We start from the raw sequence: 26,802 nt of genomic DNA on the forward strand, positions 1-26,802 counted from the left end.
TCAAACAGGGTCAAAAAGTGGGAAGTCAGTGCCCTTGCGCCCATCTTACCTTCTGGACCTCTGCAGGTTTCAGTGTAACTCTCCTTCCTCCGGCCCCTCCTTCATTCAGAAATATGAGACTGATAAAGACAGTGCTGTGGGAAAATAACCAGATTTTAAAAAAACATGATCTTTTTAAAACACGGACACAGGTGCAGTGTCAGACATGAATACGTACAGTACTGGAATGGGTAGCCTACCACTCAAATGAAAGGATCATTGGGTTTAATATTCCTTAACTGCCATTGGCTGTAATTGTGCAGTTACAGTAGCTAAACACACTTTTTCAGCTTCCACCTACTTTTTATTTTTTAAAAAGGGTTGAAAAAGGAGGTGTGGAAATACAAAATAAGATTAACTATTTGAAATTAACCTGTAAAGCTTTGAAAATGACAACAAAAACAATTAAAAGAAAAAAGGGGGAAATATAAAGAAAGATTAGGCCTTCCTAGCAAGCCAAAGTGGTGGGTAACCTTGAAGAGAAGCCAAACCAAAGGATGAGGAGGCTGTGTAGCTTGCGCTGTGAACCGACCTGATGCAGCAGGTCAGAGTGGGTCCCATTATGCCTGGCAAAAACCAAACACTGCATTCCACAGTAAGAACCTTATGCCAATGGTCAAGCATGGTGGTTGTCGTGTGATGTTTTGGGGATGCTTTGCTGCCTCAGGACCTGGACAACTTGCCTTAATAGAAGGAACCATGAATTCTTCTCTGTATCAGAGAATTCTAAAGGTGATTATCAGGACATAGGTCTGTAAGCTGAAGCTGAAGCGCAGCTGGGTCATGCAGCAAGACAATGATCCAAAACACACATGAAAATGGCTAAAAAGAAAGAAATTTGAAGTTTTGGAATGACCTAGTCAAAGTCCAGACCTTATCCCAATTGAGATGTTGTGGCAGGACTTGAAACAAGCAATTCATGCCTGAAAACCCACAAATGTCACTGAGTTACAGCAGTCCTGCATGGAAAGGTGAAACAAAATTCCTCCACATTGACGTGAGAGACTGATCCACGACTACAGGAAGCATTTGGTTGAAGTCATTGCAACTAAAGGTGGCACAACCAGTTATTGAGTGTAAGAAGGAATTTACTTTTTCAAAGGGGGCATTGAGTGTTGCATAACTTTGTTTATGAAATATATGAAATAAGTATGTGATTGTTGTGTTATTTGTAAACTCAGGTTCCCTTTATGTAATATTTGGTTTTGGTTGAAGATCTGATAACATTCAGTATCAAAAATTGGCAAAAATAGAGAAGATTAGAAAGGGGGCAAATACTTTTTTTTACAGCACTATACTGACAATATGCCAAATAAAATGGGAGTATACTGTACGTTTAAAACAGGTTAAAACAATAATGTTCTCAGTTTATTCGCTTCCAGAAAACTAGAATATAGAATAGAATAAAATACATATAGAATAAAATGGAAATATAAGCCTAGCAAGCAAATATGAAAAATCTGATATATTCTCAATGTAGCAAGGTGGTAAAAGCGCATGGCTGTATTAATTTATATCCACTAGATGGCACTGTCCCTTTAAGAGATGCATAAATGAGGTGTGCAAGCAGTTATGGGATTGCGCATGCGCAGTGTGTGAGACTGAGAGCAAGCAATTAGACTGGAGAGCTGTTGAAATCCATGGTTGGTCCAACATTACTTTAGGTGGGTAAATAATATTTTTTTATCTTACTCTTGCACCGGAATATATCATAGTTTGCATAATCTGCAATGTACAAGAGTTTGTTTTGTAATATTGTTAGCTTCTTTCTCAAAAACTCCTTGACATTATGTTGGCCTATTTAAATAAGCATGTTAATTATCTATGCTGCTGTTGGTCTTTGTACTGTATGTCGTGCTCTGCGTGATCCATTGTACTACTCTCTGAGCTAGACCATTTCCCCTATATTACACTTTTACAGGTTGATCACAAAGGATCGCATTACTCATCAACCCTTTTCACAACGAAGTACACTTAGTCACCAGCCTAATTTGGATTATCATGAATTGAACATCACTGGCTAAAATGCAGCATGCTTAGAAAAAGGGCTACATGAATATGATTTGATATATTCAGAAGATTTTCGGTCTCTAAATCTAAGAAACAACAAATTGATCCATAACATAAACTAGATTTGGTTATTTCAGTGCTTAGCTTTCTGTGGGATACAGTGCCTTCAGAAAGTATTCATATTAACCCTTGAAAATTTTAAATGGTTTAAATCTTCATTTTTTTTCTTACTATCAACACACACAATTCCCCATAATGAAAAAGTGAAAACGTGTTTTCAGACATTTCTTCACATTCATTGAAAATGAAATACAGAAATATCAAATTTACATAAATATTCACAGCCCTGATTCAATACAAGTTAGAATCACTGTTGGCAGAGATTACAGCTGTGAGTCTTTCTGGGTAAGTCTCTAGAAGCTTTGCACACCTGGATTGTACAATAATTGCACATTATTCTTTAAAAAAATCTTCAAGCTCTGTCAAATCGGTTGTTGGTCATTGCTAGACAGCCATTTTCAAGTCTTGCCATAGATTTTCAAAGCTGATTTAAGGTAAATCTGTAACTAGGCCACTCAGGAACATTCAATGTTGTCTTGGTAAGCAACTCCAGTGTATATTTGGCCTTGTGTTTTAGGTTATTGTCCTGCTGAAAGGTGAACTTGATGGTCTGTTGGAAAGCACTCAACCAGGTTTTCCTCTAGGATTTTGCCTGTGCTTAGCTCTATTACGTTTATTTTTACACTTAAAAACTCCCTAGTCCTTGCCAAAGACAAACATACCTATAACATGGTGGAGCCACCACCATGTTTGAACATATGAAGACTGGTATTCAGTGATGTGTTGTGTTGGATTTACCCCAAACATAACCCTTTGCATTCAGGACATAAAGTTAACTTCTTTGCCACATTTTTTGCATGTTTAATTTAGTGCCTTAGTGCAAACAGGATGCATATTTTGGAATATTTTTATTCTATACAGGCTTTCTTCTTTTCACTCTGTCATTTAGGTTAATATTGAGTTAGGAAGGACATGTCTTTGTAGTGACCAGGACTGGATCTAGGCTTATGGGGCCTTAAGCGAGATTTGATTGAGGCACCCCATCACCATGAGGGCAAAATGTTTTAGTAGACATTTTAAAGTTTTTTTGCAATTCTACCCATTTTGCCATGAAGCGTACAGAAAATGATGTCGTTTTAGAACCAGTTTTCTGTAGTTCTACACATTTTGCTATGGGTTGGAGAGAAAATGTAGCAATTTTATAACCCATTTCATGCAATTCTGCTCATTTTGCCATTTGGCAGAGAGAGGTTTTGCAGTTATAAAGCACATTTCCTTCAATTCTACCCATTTTACCATGGGGTGGAGTGTTTTAAAGGGACATTCTTGTCAGGCGGTGAGTGTAGCTGGTGCATGAAGTCAGGCGCAGGAGAGCAGAGATGAGTGAACAACGCACTTTACTAGAGAAAATAGCACAAAGTAACAAAACCAATGTGCGAACAATAATGGTTGCCATAAAACACGGGTGAACACAGCACCCGGAACAAACCAGCCGGAAACGTACCGACCCTAACAATAAACAAACACACACAAAGACATGGGGGAAACAGAGGGTTAAATACATGATCAGTAATTGGGAAATGAGACCCAGGTGTGTGGGAAACATAGACAAAACCAATGGAAAATGAAAAGTGGATCGGCGATGGCTAGAAGAGCGGCGACGTCGACCGCCGAGCGCCGCCCGAACAAGGAGAGGAACCGACTTCGGTGGAAGTCGTGACAATTCTGCCACTTTTCAACCTCGTATTCATCATCTTCATCACAAAACCAGTGTCTACGGAAAGTATTCAGACCCCTTGACTTTTTCCACATTTTGTTACGTTACAGCCTTATTCTAATATAGATTTTTTTTATCCTTAGCACTCTACATACAATACCCCATAATGACAAAGCAAAAATGTATTACAAATAAAAATCAGAAATACCTTATTTACATAAGTATTCAGACCCTTTGCTATGAGACTCACAATTGAGCTCAGGTCCATCCTGTTTCCATTGATCACCCTTGAGATGTTTCTACAACTTGATTGGAGTCCACCTGTGATAAATTCAATTGATTAGACATTATTTGGAAAGGCACGGAAATGTCTAAGGTCCCACAGTTGACAGTGCATGTCAGAGCAAAAACCAAGCCATGAGGTCAAAGGAATTGTCCATAGAGCTCCGAGACAGGATTTTGTCGAGACAGGATTTTGTCGAGACAGATCTGGGGAAGGGTATCAAAAAATGTCTACAGCATTGAAGGTCCCCAAGAACACAGTGGCCTCCATCAATCTTAAATGGAAGAAGTTTGGAACCACCAAGACTCTTTCTAGAACTGGCCGCTCGGCCAAACTGAGCAATCGGGGGAGAAGGGTCTTGGTCGGGGTGGTGACCAAGAATCCGATGGTCACTCTAACAGAGCTCTAGAGTTCCTCTGTGGAGATAGGAGAACCTTCCAGAAGGACAACCATCTCTGCAGCACTGCACCAATCAGGCCTTTGTGGTGACCAGACAGAAACCACTCCTCAGTAAAAGGAGTTTGTGGGCACATGACAGACCATTTGGAGTTTGCTAAAAGGCACCTAAAGACTCTCAGACCATGAGAAACAAGATTCTCTGGTCTGCTGAAACCAAAATTGAACTCTTTGGCCTGAATGCCATTCGTCACGTCTGGAGGAAACCTGGCACCATCCCTATGGTGAAGCATGGTGGTGGCAGCATCATGCTGTGGGGATGTTTTTCAGTGGCAGGGACTGGGAGACTAGTCAGGGTCGAGGCAAAGATGAACGGAGCAAAGTACAGAGAGATCCTTGATGAAAACCTGCTCCGGAGCGCTCAGGACCTCAGACTGGGGCGAAGGTTCACCTTCCAACAGGACAACGACCTTAAGCACATAGCCAAGACAACGCAGGAGTGGCTTCGGGACAGGTGTCCTTGAGTGGCCCAGCCAGAGCCAGGACATGAACCAGATCAAACATCTCTAGAGAGACCTTAAAATAGCTGTATAGCAACGCTCCCCATCCAACCTGACAGAGCTTGAGAGGATCTGCAGAGAAGAATGGGAGATACTCCCCAAATACAGGTGTGCCAAGCTTGTAGCGTCCTACCCAAGAAGACTCAAAGCTGTAATCACTGCCAAAGGTGCTTCAAAAAGTACTGAGTAAAGGGTCTGAATAGTTATGTAAATATAATATTTCCGTTTTTTATGTTGAAGAAATTAGCAAAAAAATCTTCACAAAATGTTGAAAAAGTCAAGGGGTACTTTCCAAAGGCACAGTATGTGAAAACAGCGCGTTTCTAGGATCTGTGGTTAAAAAGATAAGGTCCTAAAAAAATGCTTAGAAGTAAAAAAAAAACGGTGATTTTCAAAACCTGGAACGAGTTTCTAGCACAAGGTAGGGTATTCTCTTGCTCCCCACATCCCCTTGAATCTCATATTGTTTGAAAATCACTGTTTTTAAAAAACATTTTTTACTTTTGATGATGTCATCGGGTAGAACATTTCAACTTAATATTTCATTCTATGAAACTTAGAAATGAGCCATTTTCACATATGTTGACACTGATATTGTGCTGGAGATAATGCAAATGACGTTGAAAAATTGTCCTTTAAAGCAAATTACCTGCAATTCTACCCATTTTGCCATGGGGCAGAGATAAAAAAAAATCTCACATTTTATAACAAATGTCATGCAATTGTACACATTTGCCATGGGGCACAGAGATATTTTAGCAGTTTTAAAGAACGTTTTCTGCAGTTATACACTTTTGCCATGCAGCAGAGAGAAAATGTTGCAATTTTATAACAAATTCTATGCAATTCTACTCATTTTGCCATGTGGCAGACAATTTTTTTTGTCGTTTTAAAGCAAATTTTCTGCATTTCTACAGATTTTGCCATGACTTACAGTATGCCTTGATAATATTATCTGAGTGAGAGTGACTAACAAAATCAATAGGGGCCCCCCGGCGATCAGGGCCCCTGGGCACATGCCCCAAGTTTAGATAATTGGCCAGACAATTGACTGACAAAACAAGAGAAAAACTGCTGACGCAAAACCACATTTTTAACTTGTGCCTTGTGTATTCTACTATTCTAACTCGCAACAGTAAGTTCAGACCCCGACTGAGTTCCCCAAAAAACACACATAAGCGACTGCTTATGTCGCTTATGCCTGGATCCGGCCCTGGTAGTGACTTGGTACTGATACACCATCCAAAGTGTAATAATAACTTCACCATGCTCAAAGGGATATTCAATGTCTGCTTTTTTTGTGTTTTTTTACCCATCTACCAATAAGTGCCCTTCTTTGTGAGGCATTGGAAAACCTCCTTGGTCTTTGTGGTTGAATCTGTGTTTAGAATTCACTGTACGTGTGGGGTATAGAGATGAGGAAGTCATTCAAAAATCATGCTAAACAATAGTATTGCACACAGTGAATCCACGCAACTTATGTGACTTGTTAAGCTAATTTGTACTCCTCAACTTATTTAGGCTTTCAATAACAAAGGGGTTGAATACGAATTGACTCAAGACATTTCAGCTTTTCATTTTTAAATAATTTGTAAACATTTCGAAAAACGTCATTCCATTTTGACATTATGGGGTCTTGTGTAGGCCAAAGAAACAAAATCTAAATGTAATACATTTTAAAATCGGACTGTAACACAACAAAATGTGGAAAAAGTCAAGGGTTGTGAATATTTTCGGAATGCAACCCAATATCCCCCGGAACAAAGGGCCAAATGTACAACCATGCTGAATGTTGTTCCATTCTTGCAATGACATTTATATCCACTGGAGGGCACCATCAACACACTAATATTCACTGAGATTGACAGAGACAGACAGTCTTCTGTGTCATTATAATTATGGTTTTATCCAGACAAACCAGTTTACCCAAGATGTGTACACATATAATAGAACACAAAATGTATTAACACACATTCATACTTTGCTTACACATCTTTTGTTCCTTCAATTTCTTAGTTAAGCTCTGTGCTTTGTGCCTCTCTGGAGTAGCCTTGTACTAATGATAACACAGTAATAAATTACTTATATAAAATAAATACTGAAATAGTAGCAAGGAAAACTAATATTCACATGTGAACATTAGATTTCATCGTCTAGGCCACAACATATCCGGGGCACTCACGCACACACAAACACACACACACACACACCGCGTTTTGAGAGGTACACAACTACATCCAGCGAGCACTGATAAGTCAAAATGGTCATGGTTCATAAGTGTACATTCAAATAAGACATTTGGTGTGTTCAATAAGCTACAATACAGTTATATAACAGTCTTGTTCAGAGATTATAAAGACGTTCTCCATGTATAAATTATGGGGCTACACATTGGCTGCCTCCCAGGCTTTGACACAATGTCTGGAGTCCCTTTGCCAGATGCTATCCATTTGGAATCTCTCTTTCTCTCTCTGTGTCTCTTTCCTCACTTTCCCTTCTTCTCTCTGTGTCTGACAGGCCCACTGATTCCAACACAAACAGACACATCCTCTCCCCTCCTCTCACTCCCCTCTCTACTATACTCCCCCTTGCTGGGGAAAGCTCTCCGTTTCCTCCCTCCTTCCAGTGCTTTACTCAGTGGCCTCCATCCTAATGATAGGGACTATCACAATAAAAAAATAAAAATGGACCAAGTTTTAAAGGCCTACCTCTTAGTAAAACAATGTTTGTGTGACCCTGCTACAGTATGTCCTAATTATTTACAGATTATCTTTGTGAGCCCATATGTCCAGTTTCTCTGTCAAAGAGCTTCATTGGTAGATAAAGGCAGTATTGATGCCACTTTATCGCCATGTAGTTGAGTAAGTTAGTGCACATTCCCAGAAGAGCTGTAAATTATTCCACTGGTCGAGTCAGTCACATCCCATGTCTGGGCAACTCATGTGCTGTTGGACCTGACCCTACAACCTAACTCCTGTGCTGTTGGACCTGACCCTACAACCTAACTCCTGTGCTGTTGGACCTGACCCTACAACCCAACTCCTGTGCTGTTGTACCTGACCCTACAACCTAACTCCTGTGCTGTTGGACCTGACCCTACAACCTAACTCCTGTGCTGTTGGACCTGACCCTACAACCCAACTCATGTGCTGTTGGACCTGACCCTACAACCTAACTCCTGTGCTGTTGGACCTGACCCTACAACCTAACTCCTGTGCTGTTGGACCTGACCCTACAACCTAACTCCTGTGCTGTTGGACCTGACCCTACAACCCAACTCCTGTGCTGTTGGACCTGACCCTACAACCTAACTCCTGTGCTGTTGGACCTGACCCTACAACCTAACTCCTGTGCCAGGGTAAATGGTACAAACTGCCTCATGGAACTCTGTGTAGAGAGTAAACACTCCTAAATGTAATCATCTTCCCCTTGTCCTGTAGCGAGCAGCTGTACAAGTAAAAGCCATCATAGGACAACACAGTGCAGTCTGTGGGAGACAGTGGACCTGTCGGCCCGCCACTTGGTTTTCCTCTTCTTCTTCAGGCTCCTCTCTGGAATCTGTTGCCTGGGTGTGAGAGAGAGAGAGAGAGAGAGAGAGAGAGAGAGAGAGAGAGAGAGAGAGAGAGAGAGAGAGAGAGAGAGAGAGAGAGAGAGAGAGAGAGAAAGAGAGAGAGGCTCTCATAGGTTTTGTATCAAACAGACAAACCTTCTCTAAATAATCTGTGGTGGTGGTAACATACCTGATTACTCTAACTAACTCGTGGAACGCCTTGTCAACATTCATGGCTGGGTCCTTAGCACTTGTTTCAATGTAAGCTATCTGTAAATTAAAAAGCTCAGAATTGAGTATGGAGATCAAACAATGTCTGTAGATTACATACAGTGGCAATAAAATGTATGTGAACACTTTGAAATTACCTGTATTTCTGCATAAATTGGTCATACAATTTGATCTGATCTTCATCTAAGTCACAACAATAGGCAAACACAGTGTGCTTAAACTAATAACACACAAATTATTGTATTTTTCTTGTCTATATTGAATACATAATTTAAACATTCACAGTGTAGGTTGGAAAAAGTATGTGAACCCCTAGGCTAATGACTTCTCCAAAAGCTAATTGGAGTCAGGAGTCAGCTAACCTGGAGTCCAACAAAGACGAGATTGGAGATGTTGGTTAGAGCTGCCTAGCCCTATAAAAAACAGTCACAAAATGTGCATTTGCTATTCACAAGAAGCATTGCCTGATGTGAACCATGCCTCGAACAAAAGAGATCTCAGAAGACCTAAGATTAAGAATTTTTGACTTGCATAAAGCTGGAAAGGGTTACAAAAGTATCTCTAAAAGCCTTGATGTTCATCAGTCCATCAGTAAGACAAATTGTCTATAAAAGCTATGCACTGTTGCTACTCTCCCTAGGAGTGGCCGTAAGGAAAAGATGACTGCAAGAGCACAGCGAAGAATGCCCAATGAGGTTAAGAAGAATCCAAGAGTGTCAACTAAAGACTTACAGAAATCTCTGGAACATGTTAACATGACAACGACCCAAAACACAGAAGTGAATCAACAACAGAATGGCTTCAACAGAAGAAAATACGCCTTCTGGAGTGGCCCAGTCAGAGTCCTGACCTCAACCCGATTGAGATGCTGTCTCATGACCTCGAGAGCGGTTCACACCAGATATCCCAAGAATATTGCTGAACTGAAACAGTTTTGTAAAGAGGAATGGTTCAAAATTCTTCGTGACCGTTGTGCAGGTCCGATCCCCAACTACAGAAAACGTTTGGTTGAGGTTATTAAATCAGTTATTAAATCCAAGGGTTCACATACTTTTCCCACCCTGCACTGTGAATGTTTACACGGTGTGTTCAATAAAGACATTAAAAAATGGTTTGTGTGTTATTGGTTTAAAACAGACTGTGTTTGTCTATTGATGTGACTTAGATGAAGATCCGATCAAATTTTAGGACCAATTTATGCAGAAATCCAGGTAATTCTAAAGGGTTCACATACTTTTTCTTGCCAATGTATATGTAAAGTTCACACATTCACTCACACTGTGTTTACTAGCCATCTCCTTCCCCTGATCACTGGGTATTTTACGTAAGTGCAGCAGATCCACTTTGTTGGCCACAAGAACCATAGGAAAGGATTCCCTAAAAAAATAAGGAAAATAATAATGAATAAATGAACGAATGGATGGATGGACGGAGTAATAAATGCGTGAACGCATGGATAACTGAATGAATGAATGACTGTTGTCCTGGCTACGGCCACCAGTGGGAAGTTAAGTCGTAAATCCCACCGGTCCTTCACCCTGAGGATGAGTTGATGGAAGCGGTCCACATGTTCAAAGCTGGCCTTGTCTGTGACAGAGAACACGATGAGGAACCCGTCTCCAGTCCTCATGTACTGTTCCCTCATAGCACTGAACTCCTCTTGGCCTGCTGTATCCAGAACTGCAGAGACAGACACATGCACGATCAGACAGGTCACACATATAACATCTACACTGAGAACAGTACTATGAATGATCCTGGTTATTCATAAATATGTGTAACTGTGTGCTGATCCCTCACATCTAACAATGGCAGCACAATAATGTTATCCTTTTTTCTCCTTATAACAGAACATTCAATCTTGTTCTTCAGTACATTACAAAGGTTATTTCTGGGAAAACGACATAGTACTTTTGGCCAGATTAACAGGTTGGGCTTTTTATTTGTAATGTATGTGCTATCTATAAATCCATTTACCATCCAATATGACCCACTGGGCATCAATCTCAGTGTGTTTGAGGTAGGAGTCCTCGATGGTGGGGTCGTAATCAGGGACAAAGATCTTCTGAAAGAACTGAATGGTGAGAGCACTCTTCCCCACTCCCCCATCCCCCACCACGACCAGCTTATACGTGGGGAGATTGTCGCTGGGAACAGCGCTCGTTGCCATAGTGACAGCTATGCTATACCTGGAACACAGAGAGAAGACGGAAGATGGTGTATGTCTGACTGATGCCATTTAGAATGGGCTTTTTGCCCCTCTCTTACTCTGGGCAAAAATACTTGACAAAAATCACAAATGAAATGGCACAGGTAATAGCGAGGTAATAGATCAATACAAATCTTAAATTAATATTATAAAAGCAGAGATCCTTCTTTTTCACTGCAATGCATAGAAAACACGATCATCACAATGTTTATCTTCCATCCCTTACATAGTTGCTTCCTCACTGGGCCAAAACAGTATCATTCTTATGCTGGAAAACCCACACTTTTTTCACTGAAAACATCAAACACTCAAACAAGGCTGAGGTCTGTACTGTAGCTGTCTATTCCTTGTCTGCTGGATCTTCACTGACGTACTTAAGTCAGGGAATTACCCACCCACACACACGCCATGAGTAAGCAAACCCAGCCTGCAGCTCCATACAATGGCACTGGTCTAACAGGATGGGGTCACACAGAGAGTTCTTCCTTCCTGCAGTCAACAATGGCAGGAAGTGGAAGGTTTACTTTCTCAGTGGATACTGTAGCCTGCATCCCTGGCCAGAGCAGGAACGGAACCCAAATGCCTGTGGAAATTACAGGCCCTCCAGAACAATATTGCAGCCAGAGAATGGGACAAGGGCCGACCAACCAATAACAATTCTCAGTCGAACCTGGGGCCTGGGGAGACCTTATTCTGGGGGGTACTTCTTTGGGTTCCAAGAGGTATCACATTCTCTAGGGCAGGGAAACGTTTTTTTTACATAAAAGGCTGTAAAAACACCAGGAAATCAGCTCCAAGTGATTTTAATGTAATAAGTCTGTTCCCAAGTATTCCCACGCATAATAGAGAGTTACACGTGATCTCATACAAATGTTAGCGAGTTATTAAATGACTGTTTTAGGCAAACATTATATCTATTTGGGGTTCTTGTGGACAATTTGTTGTCTACAAATGATTTGTAATTATGTTCCAGCCCCCGACCACCAGCTCAAGTACAAATCGTCCCGCGGCTGAATCTAGTTGATGATCCTTGCTGTAGAGTATTATGAAAAAATATATATTTTTCAAAGTATGCAAGATAGGCCTTTAAGTTATTTTTCAGTTATATGTCATCAAAGGCTGTTCTAATCGCATATTATGTAGTACTACCTGCCCAGCACAACCTGTTGATCGAGGACTATGTAGCCTGGGTGATTCCTTATTTCTCAGACACACTTCGCGCACACATACACCTCATTGGTGATCAGTCAGCTCTGTGATTCACAAATCCCATATCCCCACTGAACAGTTTTGTTTTTATAGTGCCAAATTCGATCCCATAACAAAGTTGAACAATTATTTGCTTAGGCATAACCAGATAAAGTGGGATTCGGTATTGTAAAATGCCTCGCCATACCATATTATTCCAAAGTATAATTGGACTTTCACACACATTTCAGTAGGATACAGCTAGCCGTGACTTTACATCTGAAAACACCAGACATCCCAAAGCATCACAATCTGTCGTAGCCGATTAAATAAAATAGCTTACCCCAATATATTTACTCTAAAGTCGCTTACATGAAGTCACATTTCCTTCCTTCTCATGTTGTAAAGTTGACTTCATTCAGATCTGTACATTTATATCTAATCCATTTCATATCACAGCTGCGGGAAAGTCCAGCATCTGCCACAAAAATGTAAGTTACTTTGCGTTGCAACAGCTGATACGATAGGTTTACTTCACGCGGGAGATGGGGGGGGTCAACATTTCTTATTTTAGCGCAAATAAGCCATTATTTTAATGATTATAGGTCCCATTTAGAGTTTGTCGGGCTTAATATAAATGCTTAAATGATTTACTTTCAATGTGTTATGTTTTTAACCTGCCATTTTTGGAGGTAAAGTATAACAATATTTGAACAGCATCCCCCTGTTGTAGAAATGGAGCATTCCATAGTGACTCAAATCCAGATGTGACCGTATAAAAAATTATTAAATGTTCAACCAATGTATAGCCTATTGCTTATTTACAAAGTATCTATAAACTATCTACAAAAACGAATAAAGAACTATTTATTAACAACTTACAAACTCCCATGAATAATTTTAAGTAGGCCATACCTTAATGTTTCTTACGTGTTACCTAAAAGTGGGCAGTTCGAAATGGGAGTGTACAATGATGTGGATCACTATCAGTGTTTCTGCGTTTCATTTTGAAACTATATACAATATACCAGTTATTACCATTCATCTCAAATAGAAGTGGCATGGACATAGAATTGTGGCCACAAGATGGGAGTATAGGATATTTATTTGTAAAGGTAGCTAAATGTTTACTAAACTTTTAATATATCACACAAAAACTACGTTCATGGAGAAAAAAAATATTTGAAGTTACCTACAATCTAATAATAATAATAATAGTATTAATATGTCTCCCATTTCTCAGGCTGCGCGCGTGCGTGTTGTGAAACCTGCGCCTCAAATGCCACGCCTACTAGTTTGACAGACATCAACCCCGTTCAAAAAAAAATGTGTTGTGGAGTTTACGCCATGTTTCGTTGATGCCCCGTGGTTTATGCTTCAGCGATTATAAATGATAAACGTCTTCAAAACGGGGTTGTCTTTGAATTGAGCTACAGTTTGGGGACCGCGGAAAGGAAGCTCTGGTTTTTCTGGGTGATCATACCTACCTGCTGGTGCTTGCCTTGCCCGCATTACAATGGTTGCGTCCTGTATTGACGTTTGCCTGGGTCCATCGTCGCTGTGGTGCTGAAAAGAAACGAACCCGTGCGGCCGTAGCTAGTGCATGCTGCTGCGAACGATGAGGAGGTTTCTGTGGACCTGCAGCGGATGAATTGCACCACCTCGCCCACTTATTGCTGTGTTCTTGATTTTATCCCTCAAAACCTGGACTCTACCGGCGCAGTTTATGAAGGTAACGTTAAGCAGCCTGCATAATAATAACGTCATGCCATGGTTAGCTTGCTAGCGTGCATAGCACAGCTGATGTAGCAAGTTAGCTAACTAGCTGTTCATCTATCCAGAGACAGTATAGCTACACCTCTACGTTAGCTGATGCTAGTCTTAGTGACAGTGACAACTATTTGATAGGCTGGTGGCTGGCTGGCTTTCTAGCTAGCTAACATCAATGTGTTGTTATTTTTCTGCCCCTGTCATATGTCAGTTGACAGCCTTATAGGCTACAGTTAACTAGAATAGAACCGAACAGAATAGAGTGTGCACTTCTAACCTATGTCTGGTTCTGGGAGAGAGTGTAGGCCAGGGGAGAAGGTAGAGGCTAAATATATGTCTGTGTCAATAGATAGATTAACCTCTTTCTTGAATCAGTACACAGAGAGACCCCACTGATTCTGATTTACAGGTAGGCTACACACTGGTTTAGCTGGTTGACATAATGAACTCCACTCAGAATTACATACAAGTCTTGTTTGTCTGTAATAATGCAGTTATGACACATATTTATGTTCTATTCATGCTGCTGGATGCAAGACCCCGTGCTCGGTCCTACCACAAGAAATATAGACGCTCTAGTTTATTTCACCGACTGACTTCGTAGAAACACTAGGCTTCTAATCGACATGCTGCCACAAAGAAAGGCTGAGCGAATAGAGCTTCACCGAAATGGCACCGTCCTGGAATCTATAGAATCCCCAGTGATGTCATCATAATATTCCCTTCTCTGCCTCCTTGCTGACCATAGTGGAATATAGAGGAGCAGCCATTTGCTATCACACAATCTCAACTGTCTCTCTCTCTCTCTCTCTCTGATAAAGAGCTGCAGGGCTATAGTGGAGAATGACGAGAAAGAGTGGAAAGAAGAGGAGGATTGTATCCTACCCACACGGCTCCGTCTCTCCATCTCTCTCCGTCTGTCCAAAGCGGCCTCACGTTTTTAGAGACTGGGTCAGTTATTGTCAAGTGCAAGGCTTTTTTTTTGACAGTGCAGTGAATGAGAGTGATGGAGTACATGGGATTTGATTGGGGAGAAGGGGGAGTGTGCTGAAACAGATGAAACCGAGCAACGGGGTGTGTGCTGCAGACAACGGAGAAGTGTGTGGTAAATGACATAAAACACATATGTGCTCATGAAGCTCTAAAACAGGATGATTCACTAGGGGGTCTACACTGTAGTGTCCCCACCTCCACCGTTCGGGGTGGTGAGTTACTAGCTACGCTGCTGCTGGGGCTAAATATCTGAATGAATGAGATCGGTAGCAACAAACGCCTCTGGAGCTTTAAGAATGGGAGAGGAGGAAGGAAGGAATCAGGGAGAATGAGAATGGCCTCAAAGGGGGTCCTATCAATGGCAATGCTCTCTAACCGCTAGCTCACAACATAATTGTGTTTCTTAGGCTATTCATCATTATGCTCAATTCTGTGTGGACATATGTTGCAAAGGAATGCAGCTGATTTAATTTGCGACCCCAGAAGCCTTTTCAGGGAGAATCTCTTCTGTCGTGAACAATGTTGTTTAGATTTGTGCCCAGGGTTAAATGGCTTGTTAGCTACTGTTGGCTTTAGCCTCACAATGCTAAGAAGGATTACTAGACCACGCACGGAAAGAACTGAGAATAGTGGAAAGAGAGAGAAAAAAAGAGCGCATACGCTCTCTAGTGTCACGCATGAGTGTGTGATCTGTGATGCATGTGTTGCGCTCCCCAGTTGATCTGCTGATGGTAGCCCTCCAAATGGCCTCCTATCCCCTACATAGTGCACTACTTTTGACCAGAGCCCTGTGGTGAATAGATGCCATTTGGGACTCAGCTGTGGTGACTGAGGTCTGCAGAGTGGAAGATCTGAGAGGAAGGGGAACTCCCTTTGTGTGTGGAACATAACCTACCTGGGTTGTGTTCAGTAGGCCCCACTGTAGCAAAACGTGTTGAAACGAAAAAAATGAGTGTTTGTTATTGGACAAGTCCAAGCAGTCCTTCCTTGTTTTTGTTTTTTTTTCAAAATCTGTTTCATGCCTAATGAACATGACCCTAGTTGTTTGTACTGTATTCTCTTGGGGGAGAGATGTGTCTGAGCTGTACACACAGCATGCTAATCCAGTGCTGGAGTGGGTGGGTGTGTTTGAGGAGCCAAGGTTTAATAAAACGATTATGTCCCTTAGCTGTCATAACAGTTTATTGTGCACAGATGCTTTGAAGAATGACTGTAGCCTAAGTACATAAGATATTTCTGTTTTATAACCCATAGTTATACTGTGTCAGATAGGTAATGCTGTCCCGTTATACTTGGTGTGAAAATACTAAGACAATGGTAGGTCCAATATATCACCAGGTGGATCTGTAAAGCAATGTGTAACCTAATTTATTAAGGAGTGAGGTTACTAACTTCGGTCTATGGCCTAGGGGATTGGGATTCAAGGTAGGCTAGCTCCTCTGCATTTGGCACGGTGTCCGTCTGGTCTCTCCACCCAGCTCCAGTAATCCAGAGCTCTGGCTCTATTACTGAAAGGTCACTCAGCCCCATAGACTCAGCCTATGATTTGAACTCTGTTATGGTGGGTGGTGGTGTTGGCAGGCGAGCCAGGTTGGAAGCGGGTTACACTGACACTGACACACAGTCTATCTGTTCCCATCCCTCAAGTTCATGTTTATTGGATGGACCCACCCCACACTCAAGGCTAGCTGCCATGGCCATTCACTGCCAACTTTGTGTGGTTGTCCTGGATGCTATGGGGACAGAAAGTGCAGTAAACAAACACAGTGACAGACAGTAAAGGTCAAAGTAGGTATTTATGGATCAGTATGTTTATTAGGATTCTACTGTGACTGTTCCATGTGTTGACATCTGCACACTGTAGGTGATGTTTTTGGACTGCAACTTCGTTCAAAGGAGGGCCGACGTTGTAAACAACCTTAGTCTTAACCTGAGAGTCGTTGGGACATTTGGCTTTTTTCTATTGGTAGGCGTAAACAAAAACGGTCATGTCCTGAATAGACTTGAGTAGATAATAAGGTATGATTCAGGCCAGGACAGCTCCACTCCCTAGATATTGTTTAGCTAGTAGGTTTTGAAGTGTCTGATCCCCCTGATTTAACCTCTAACTGTGAGACGTTGAGACCCGTGAAAGGGTATTGACCCATGTGGGAGTTCTGGAGACGGGTCCAGTGTGACAACACCGTACAGCGACTCAGCGTGTCTTTGTGTGTTGCACTGTGACATTCACAGGAACACCATTGTCACTGACTCGGGACCTTTCTGTGTGCAGTCAATGGATGATGTCATGCAGGAAAAAGGTCAAAGGTGATATAGCCTATCCTAGTTGTTTTAAAACAATTTCTATGTTTCTGCTGTCACTTTTCTCCCTAAAATTAGATATGATTGTGAAATAGGATTTTAATAAGTATTTATCACCCTTCCCCCTGTTATTACAACTTTATAACTCAGAATTAGGCCTAACAGCGTCCATCAAAGAGAGAGAGTGTGTGGTGTGTGGTGTGTGGTGTGTGTGTGTGTCTGTGGGGACTCTGGTGGGGACGTGAAGACTGCTAACCCTCCTGGGGAAGTCCTCTTTAGTGTGTGTAGCTCTCTTCCTCCCAGCAGCAGTGAACTGGGTCATGCCTCACTGAATCCTTTCATTGTACTGCAGCCTGACTGTAAGAGCATGGACCATAAAGGATCAAGGGTCTTGCATCTGACGGGGATCTCTTTCTAGATAATACTAGAATGAAGGATGACATCATCAGCATCGGTCACAGATTTAAGGAGGAGTGCGTTGTCTTTATTCTTTTTACTTGACTCAAATATGCTGTTGCCGACGGTTTAAATAAAAAATGAAAATGAACAACATTTTGAAAAATGGTATACTGGTGTTGAAGAGGAGGCTAACCGTTCTCCATTGCAGAATTTTAATTTTTATTTAACCTTTATTTAACTAGGCAAGTCAGTTAAGAACAAATTCCTACCCCGGCCAAACCCGCACCTTAACCGGACGACGCAAGGCCAATTTTGCGCCGCCCTGTGGGACTCCCGATCACGGCCGGTTGTGATATAGCCCGGGATCGAACCAGGGTCTGTAGTGACGCCTCTAGCACTGAGATGCTGTGCCTTAGACCGCTGCGCCACTCTGGAACAATGTAATGTATTTAAATGCAGTATAATATAAGGTCCCTAACCCTGTTGTTTTGTTTCTCTGTGTTGCAGACCCAGTGTGGACAGTAATGACCTCACGCTCCCGGTTGCCATCTGGCAGTAACGACAATGTCCGAGCATCAGAGCTGGCACAAGACAGGCAGCACACAGAGGTGGTCTGTAATGTTCTTCTGCTGGATAACACAGTTCAAGCCTTCAAAGTTAATGTAAGTACTGTACTATACTACTCCCGGCATCTACACTGACTGTACAGCCATACATTTCACCATAGAGAATGACTGGGTTAGGGCCTTCAACCTCTTCTCGAAACCAGTTGTCTATCAATAGGCTACGCAGTAACCAGGTAGTCCTATAAAGATAAATTAGACTTTGTTTAAAGGGTTTTCAACCTCATATTCATTACCTCCAGAACCATAGCAGTGTTTGCATATGTGAAAACGGCCTGATTCTATGATCTGTGGTTAAAAAGATAAGGAAGGTCCTAAAAAAAATGGTTCTCTTTGACATCACAGGGTAGGATTAAAACGAAGAAAAAAATGGTGGTTTTCGAAACCTGCAGTGAATTTCTAGCCAGAGGGAGGGTATTTTCTTGCTCCCCACAAATCTTAGTGTTTAAAAATGTCATCGGGTAGAACTTTTTAACTTCAATATTTTTCTTCAAAATGTTTTTCACATACAGTGCATTCGGAAAGTATTCAGACTAGTGATGCACCGATATGACATTTTTGACCGATACCGATATTCCTTGCCCAAAAAGCAATACAGATATTTAACATTTTAGCGGCCTTTTAAGCATTCTAGTACAGTTAAATAGTTAACACACACACATGGACGCAGCGGTCTAAGGCACTGCATCTCAGTGCTAGATGCGTTACTACAGACCCTGGTTCGAATCCAGGCTGTATCATATCCGGCCGTGATTGGGAGTCCCATAGGGCGGTGCGCAATTGGCCCAGCGTCGTCTGGGTTTGGCAGGGGGTAGGCCGTCATTGTAAATACGAATTTGTTCTTAACTGACTTGCCTAATTAAATAAAGGTTACACACACCACACTGACCAAAAAGTTATTTTATTGGCATTTACGTATGTCCCCATTACCAGTAAAACATAGTCAAGACATATTTCTTTCACTTGCTTGCTGTGCTGTTTTGTTGTTCATTTGTTAAGTCGTTTCATTCTCAACCAGGATTTCTATGGAACACCGTTTGGGTCTTTGCTATGGAACGCCGTTTGGATCTTTGCGTGTCAAATAAGCTTGTTGACCAATCAGGACCTGAATATGACTCCACGTCACCTAATAATTTAACGCGTTCATACACATTTTACATAGTTATTACACATTGATTACACTATCACTCGTATTTCATATGTCACAACGATTCATCGATACGTCTGCTATGATGCTGGTAAAGTGGTCTCGCGCACCTGCAGTGCTGGTCATAAAAAAAAGCTAGCTAGCTCATGGATGCAAACAATGTTCTTCCCCCAAAACATAGCAAACCGACATAATCTGTTTCAGTAGCTATAGTTATCTAGCTGTCATCAGCTAAAATAACCCTAATTTATGAGACAGTTCTTGTTTGATTAATGGTGAGCGGACCCATCTATGTGAAGCCAACCACAATAAGGATTAGCCACAATAGTGGACTTTGCTGTTAGCCTTCAAAATAAAAGTATGACATAATTATACTATTTGTATTCGTTTGCATCACTATCAATGACGTACTTTTACTTTGAAGGCAAACCGCAAATTCCACTATTGTGTAACTACGGTAACTAGGTATGTACGTCAGCTTTGACATCGGTTTTGCACTTCCGCGTTAAACTAGACATCTAGATATGTTCACGATATATCGTGCATCCCTAATTCAGACCCCTTGAATTTTTCCACATTTTGTTAAGTTACAGCCTTATTCTAAAATAGATTCAATAGTTTTTTTTCATCATCAATCTATACACAATACCCAATAATGACAAAGTAAACCGTTTTTTTTGTATTTTTTGCATATTAAAACAAAAATAATAATAATAATGAAATATCATATTTACATAAGTATTCAGACCCTTTACTCAATACTTTGTTGAAGCACCTTTGGCAGCAATTACAGCCTCAATTCTTCTTCGGTATGACGCTACAAGCTTGGCACACCTGTATTTGGGGAGTTTCTCCCATTCTTCTCTGCAGACAAGCTCTGTCAGGTTGGATGGGGAGCGTTGCTACACAGCTATTTTCAGGTCTCTCCAGAGATGTTCGATCGGGTTAAAGTCAGGGTTATGACCAGCACTGTAGGTGCGCGAGACAACTTTACCAGCATCATAGCATACGTATCGATGAATCGTTGTGGCATATGAAATACGAGTGATAGTGTTATGACTTGTTCCAAAGTCACTCCATCATTGTCTTGGCTCTGTACTTAGGGTTATTGTCCTGTAGGAAGGTGAACCTTCGCCTGAGTCTGAGATTCTGAGCACTCTGGAGCAGGTTTTCATCAAGGATCTCTCTGTACCTTGGTGGTTCCAAACTTCTTCCATTTAAGAATAACTGAGGCCACTCTGTTCTTTTGGACCTTCAATGCTGCAGACATTTTTGGTACCATTTCCCAGATCTGTGCCTCGACACAATCCTGTCTCGGAGCGCTACAGACAATTCCTTCGACCTCATGGCTTGGTTTTTGCTCTGACATTCACTGTCAACTGTGGGACCTTATATAAACAGGTGTGTGCCTTTCCAAATCATGTCCAATCAATTGGATTTACCAAATGTTGACTCCAATCAAGTTGTAGAAACATCTGAAGGATGATCAATGGAAACAGGATGCACATGAGCTCAATTTCGAGTCTCATAGCAAAGGGTCTGAATACTTATGTAAATAAGGTATTTCTGTTCTTTTTTTTTATTTTTTATAAATGTGCAAATATTTCTATAAACCTGTTTTCACTTTGTCATTATGGGGTATTGTGTGTAGATTGATGAGGAAAAACATTTAATTTAATCCATTTTAGAATAAGGCTGTAACGTAACAAAATGTGGAAACGTCAAGGGGTCTGAATACTTTCCAAATTCACAATAGTATATAGACACTGGTATTGTGCTGGAGATAATGAAAATGTATCTGAAAAGTGGTGGAATTGCACATTAAAGTACAGATGCATTGTAGTAGTAGGGACCAAAGGAGCCTGGGTAATTTTAGATATCTGTCAATATCGGGTGTATGAGAGGCGAAGTCAGGTGCAGGAGAGAAGCGAAATGTAACCAAGCGCACTTTATTATAGTTCCAAAATACGAGAGCACTACATAAATAAAAATGCGCTCAAAACCACGGAACATAACCAAAGTGAAGCGCGTAAATCAAACACCACGAAAAACATGAAACAATTACACACAAAACATGATGGGAAACAGAGGGTTAAATACAAGTAGATTGATTGGGGAAATGATAACCAGCTGTGTATGGAAACAAGACAAGACAAATGGGATAATAGAAAAATGGAGCGCGATGGCTAGAAAGCCGGTGACGTCGATCGCCGAACGCCGCCCGAACAAAGAGAGGAGCCGACTTCGGCGGAAGTCGTGACAATATCTGTCATTAATAGCAGCACAGCAGAGACATAGCAGAATGTCTGGCATTCTGGTTTTAAAGGAGACTCCTGGGGTCGCTATCTAATGGAGTAAACACTTACACCAAGACTGAACTGCAAACATCACAATGGCTTTTCCGAGCCAAGCGTGGGGGATATCTGGCCCGTGTGGTGCGCTGTGGGGAACGGGGGCAGAGAGTCACGATGTTAGTGCATTCCCCCTAATTATAACCGACACCCACAGCACCTCAGTCAAACCCACGACCATCTCTGTTGCCCCGATACTCTTTGTTCTGTTCTGGGTCAAATCTACTCAGCTGCTGCCCACTAATCCCCTGGTCATGAATTAAGATGAGTCCATTTCAGGGACTACGGAGCTGCCGTTATGGAGTCCTTTGTCTTTACTAGTGCCATGCGGGGCTAAACCAGGTCAACGCTTCACTGCCAGTCAGGATTAGGTGAATACAGGCCCTCATGTTTGTGTGCATATGTGTTTCATATGGTTGGTTGGCGGTGATGTCGGTTCTATCCTCTGGGAACCATCCAGTGTGCACAGACACCCATCATGTATACACAGGGGAAGTCAGTACTGAATGACAACTGACAGCTCCTTCATCATGCCCCCTGGCATTCTACCGCCATGCGGGAACCACCTCCAATACCGGCACTGCACAGGGAATATACAGAAGGCTTCTAACAGGCATCTGTTTAACTTCTGGAGCTGGAGAACTTCAGTGTTTCAGTAAAGCCCCTCGTTAGCTGGTAGTTTGGTTCCCCAACGTGGCTGCTGTGCTTTAGCCTAGTGGCTGGAGAGAGTATGACCTGATCGCTGCTGACCGCTATGGTTAGAGCTCATCTCCAGGTTGAGGCACAGCACTCTGATCTCACCCGTTAGCGCCACGTAGACTTGTGTGTGTGGTGTTTAGGGATGTAGCGGTTACCGTATTACCACCCCAACGGCAGTCATGAGTCACGTTGACCGTAGTAAAATTCCATGTGACTCGTAATCTCCTCTTATGCACTCTGGACATGTTGTGGTAGTACCCAACTCACTAACGGTAGGGGTGCTAATGGCCTGGTACTCAGGGCTCTGTTGTCCCTCCATCAGGTCCTAATGGCCTGGTACTAAGGGCTCTGTTGTCCCTTCATCAGGTCCTAATGGCCTGGTACTCAGGGCTCTGTTGTCCCTTCATCAGGTCCTAATGGCCTGGTACTCAGGGCTCTGTTGTCCCTTCATCAGGTCCTAATGGCCTGGTACTCAGGGCTCTGTTGTCCCTCCATCAGGTCCTAATGGCCTGGTACTCAGGGCTCTGTTGTCCCTTCATCAGGTCCTAATGGCCTGGTACTCAGGGCTCTGTTGTCCCTTCATCAGGTCCTAATGGCCTGGTACTCAGGGCTCTGTTGTCCCTTCATCAGGTCCTAATGGCCTGGTACTCAGGGCTCTATTGTCCCTCCATCAGGTCCTAATGGCCTGGTACTCAGGGCTCTGTTGTCCCTCCATCAGGTCCTAATGGCCTGGTACTCAGGGCTCTGTTGTCCCTTCATCAGGTCCTAATGGCCTGGTACTCAGGGCTCTGTTGTCCCTTCATCAGGTCCTAATGGCCTGGTACTCAGGGCTCTGTTGTCCCTCCATCAGGTCCTAATGGCCTGGTACTCAGGGCTCTGTTGTCCCTCCATCAGGTCCTAATGGCCTGGTACTCAGGGCTCTGTTGTCCCTCCATCAGGTCCTAATGGCCTGGTACTAAGGGCTCTATTGTCCCTCCATCAGGTCCTAATGGCCTGGTACTCAGGGCTCTATTGTCCCTCCATCAGGTCCTAATGGCCTGGTACTCAGGGCTCTGTTGTCCCTTCATCAGGTCCTAATGGCCTGGTACTCAGGGCTCTGTTGTCCCTCCATCAGGTCCTAATGGCCTGGTACTCAGGGCTCTGTTGTCCCTCCATCAGGTCCTAATGGCCTGGTACTCAGGGCTCTGTTGTCCCTCCATCAGGTCCTAATGGCCTGGTACTAAGGGCTCTATTGTCCCTCCATCAGGTTCTAATGGCCTGGTACTAAGGGCTCTATTGTCCCTCCATCAGGTCCTAATGGCCTGGTACTAAGGGCTCTATTGTCCCTCCATCAGGTTCTAATGGCCTGGTACTAAGGGCTCTATTGTCCCTCCATCAGGTCCTAATGGCCTGGTACTAAGGGCTCTATTGTCCCTCCATCAGGTTCTAATGGCCTGGTACTCAGGGCTCTGTTGTCCCTCCATCAGGTCCTAATGGCCTGGTACTCAGGGCTCTGTTGTCCCTCCATCAGGTCCTAATGGCCTGGAACTCAGGGCTTTATTGTTCCTCTAACCACTCTGACATCAATGCAAATGCGGTCGAAAATCACATCAAACACTTATCATCAAAATAGTATGTGCTTTTAAACTCGCCTCACTGTGATGATCAATTTGAAGAAAGGAGTTCAACAGCAGGTTGAAGCTGAATGTGAAACATGGTCGTTGTGGATGTTGTTTCCAAGCCTAACACAATGTAATGGACAGCGCTTTCTAAGGTTGAGGATTCATTCAAAACACCCATACGCATATTAAGAGCATATTAATCAAAATTATATTTGTGCCGTTATACAACTTAGCCTACCGCATATTATGCATGGCAAAAAGACTAAACAGATTGAAGATGTCTTTGGTCCATAATAGGTCTAGCCTCTTGAGGATCGGGGTTGGTTGAACAACAACCAGTGAGATAGCACGGCGCGATATTCAAAACAAAATAATCTCAAAATTAAAATTCAAGTATTATACGGCATTTTAAAGATACTCTACTCGTTAATCCAATCACATTGTCCGATTTCAAAAAGGCTTTACGGTGAAAGCAAAACATTAGATTATTTTAGCATAGCACCTCAGCAAAAAAAAAAGCAATTTTCCAAGCACGATAGCCATCACAAAACCAGATATACAGCTAAAATTAAGCGCTAACCTTTGACAATCTTCATCAGATGACACTCCTAGGACATCATGTTAGACAATACATGCATTTTTTGTTCAATCAAGTTTATATTTATATCCAAAAACCCAATTTTTACATTGGCGCGTGACGTTCAGAAAATGTTTTCTCCCCATAACTTCCGGTGAATAGGCACATTTAATGTACAGAAGAACTCATAAACGTTGAAAAAATGTATAACAATTATTTAAAGAAATAGAGATAATCTACTCCTTTATGCAACCACATTGTCAGATTTCAAAATAACGTTACAGAAAAAGCACATTGTTCAATATTCTGAGTACAGAACTTAGCCTTCAATGCTAAGCTATACAGTTAGCCTATTTACTTACCTTTGCTGATCTTCGGCGGAATGCACTCGGAGGGGCACCCACTTCCACAAGAAATGTTCATTTGTTCTGCAAAGTCCATAATTTATGTCCAAATACGTCCGTTTTGTTGACCCATCCAGAATACTTTACAATGCCATGTGGCGTGGACGCAAATCCATAGACGAAATGTTCAAAGTTCCATTACCATTTGTAGAAACACGTCAAACGATGTTTACAATGAATCCTTTAGGGTATTTTTTTACGTAAAATTGCGATAATTTTACAACCGGGCAATAGGTATTCATCCCAGAAGAAAAATAAAAAAACAACGAAGTCACGTGCACGCGCATCATAAGACACCTCTCCTCAGACTGGCCAATGATTGACTGAGCCATAATTATCTGCCCAGTAACAGCTGACGGTTGAAACCAGTTCCTAAAGATTGTTAACAGCCAATGGAAGAGTTAGGAGGTGCAACGTAAATTGTAGTTTTGTCATTGTAGTTTTTCAAGGGATTCAAAACAAAAACTACATTTCTAATTTCTCCCACTTCCTGATTCAATTTTTCTCAGGTTTTCTGCCTGCCATATGAGTTCTGTTATACTCACAGACACCATTCAAACAGTTTTAGAAGCTTCAGAGTGTTTTCTATCCAAATCTACTAATAATATGCATATTCTATTTTCTGGGCCAGAGTAGTAACCTGTTTAAATTGGGTACGTTTTTCATCCGGCCATGAAAATACTGCCCCCTAGCCCCTAGAGGCTAGCCTATACTCCAAAATGAAACGCATTCGAGTAATCGCCTTTGAGAGTATCATTATACATACTGGATAGACTGGTTACCTTATGCTACACTCCAACATTTCTATCCACAAGTCTGGGAGGGAACTTATAGCCCTAGGCGATGCTGTTGGTTGTGCAGGGTAGCTAACAGTTATCCTCCAATTATAGTGCATTTTTATTTTGAATGCCCTAGTAATCGGGTTTTAAAAAAATGATTATTATTAATTGTGTGACATGACCTTTTAGCTCCAGAATATCTCACCACCGTGCGTTTCCATCTCCTCCTCTCTCTCCTTCATTCCTTTAGCTGCATACTATCTCACCACCGTGTTTCCATCTCCTCCTCTCTCTCCTTCATTCCTTTAGCTGCATAATATCTCACCACCGTGTTTCCATCTCCTCCTCTCTCTCCTTCATTCCTTTAGCTGCATAATATCTCACCACCGTGCGTTTCCATCTCCTCCTCTCTCTCCTTCATTCCTTTAGCTCCAGAATATCTCTATTTTAAGAATGTGAAATGTCAGAATAATAGTAGAGAGAATGATTTATTTCAGCTTTTATTTCTTTCATCACATTCCCAGTGGGTCAGAAGTTTACATACACAAAATTAGTATTTGGTAGCATTGCCTTTAAATTGTTTAACTTGGGTCAAACGTTTCGGGTAGCCTTCCACAATCTTCCCACAATAAGTTGGCTGAATTTTGGCCCATTCGTCCTGACAGAGCTGGTGTAACTGAGTCAGGTTTGTTGGCCTCCTTGCTCGCTCACACTTTTTCTGTTCTGCCCACATATTTTCAATAGGATGAGGTCAGGGCTTTGTGATGGACTTTGTTGTCCTTAAGCCATTTTGCCACAACTTTGGAAGTATGTTTGGGGTCATTGTCCATTTGGAAAACCCATTTGCGACCAAGCTTTAACTTCCTGACTGATGTCTTGAGATGTTGCTTCAATATATCCACATAATTTTGCTTC

General features: G+C 42.0%; 2 protein-coding genes across 3 annotated transcripts in view; one reads left to right on the forward strand and one right to left on the reverse strand.

Moving 5' to 3' along the window:
• Positions 1–3,489: 3,489 nt before the first annotated feature.
• Positions 3,490–12,729, reverse strand: LOC106575193 (ras-related protein M-Ras). Its single transcript, XM_014151527.3, has 6 exons — positions 12,587–12,729; positions 10,824–11,035; positions 10,373–10,526; positions 10,124–10,223; positions 8,806–8,885; positions 3,490–8,630 (listed from the first exon to the last, which is right to left on the reverse strand). The coding sequence occupies exons 2-6, from the start codon at positions 11,014–11,016 to the stop codon at positions 8,531–8,533; spliced, it is 627 nt and encodes a 208-aa protein (XP_014007002.1). The 5' UTR covers positions 11,017–11,035; positions 12,587–12,729; the 3' UTR covers positions 3,490–8,530.
• An 810-nt stretch (positions 12,730–13,539) lies between these two features.
• LOC106575192 (tyrosine-protein phosphatase non-receptor type 4) overlaps positions 13,540–26,802 on the forward strand; it is a 36,260-nt gene continuing 22,997 nt past the window's right edge. For both annotated transcript variants that reach the window (XM_045698815.2, XM_045698816.2), the window contains exons 1-2: positions 13,540–13,975; positions 18,214–18,368. In XM_045698815.2, the coding sequence (XP_045554771.1) occupies positions 13,891–13,975; positions 18,214–18,368 (240 nt within the window). In that variant the 5' untranslated portion in view covers positions 13,540–13,890. The remainder of the gene's footprint in view (positions 13,976–18,213; positions 18,369–26,802) is intronic.

The sequence above is a fragment of the Salmo salar genome, chromosome 17 (genome assembly GCF_965601325.2).
Source record: "Salmo salar chromosome 17, fSalSal1, whole genome shotgun sequence".
NCBI lineage: Eukaryota > Metazoa > Chordata > Actinopteri > Salmoniformes > Salmonidae > Salmo > Salmo salar.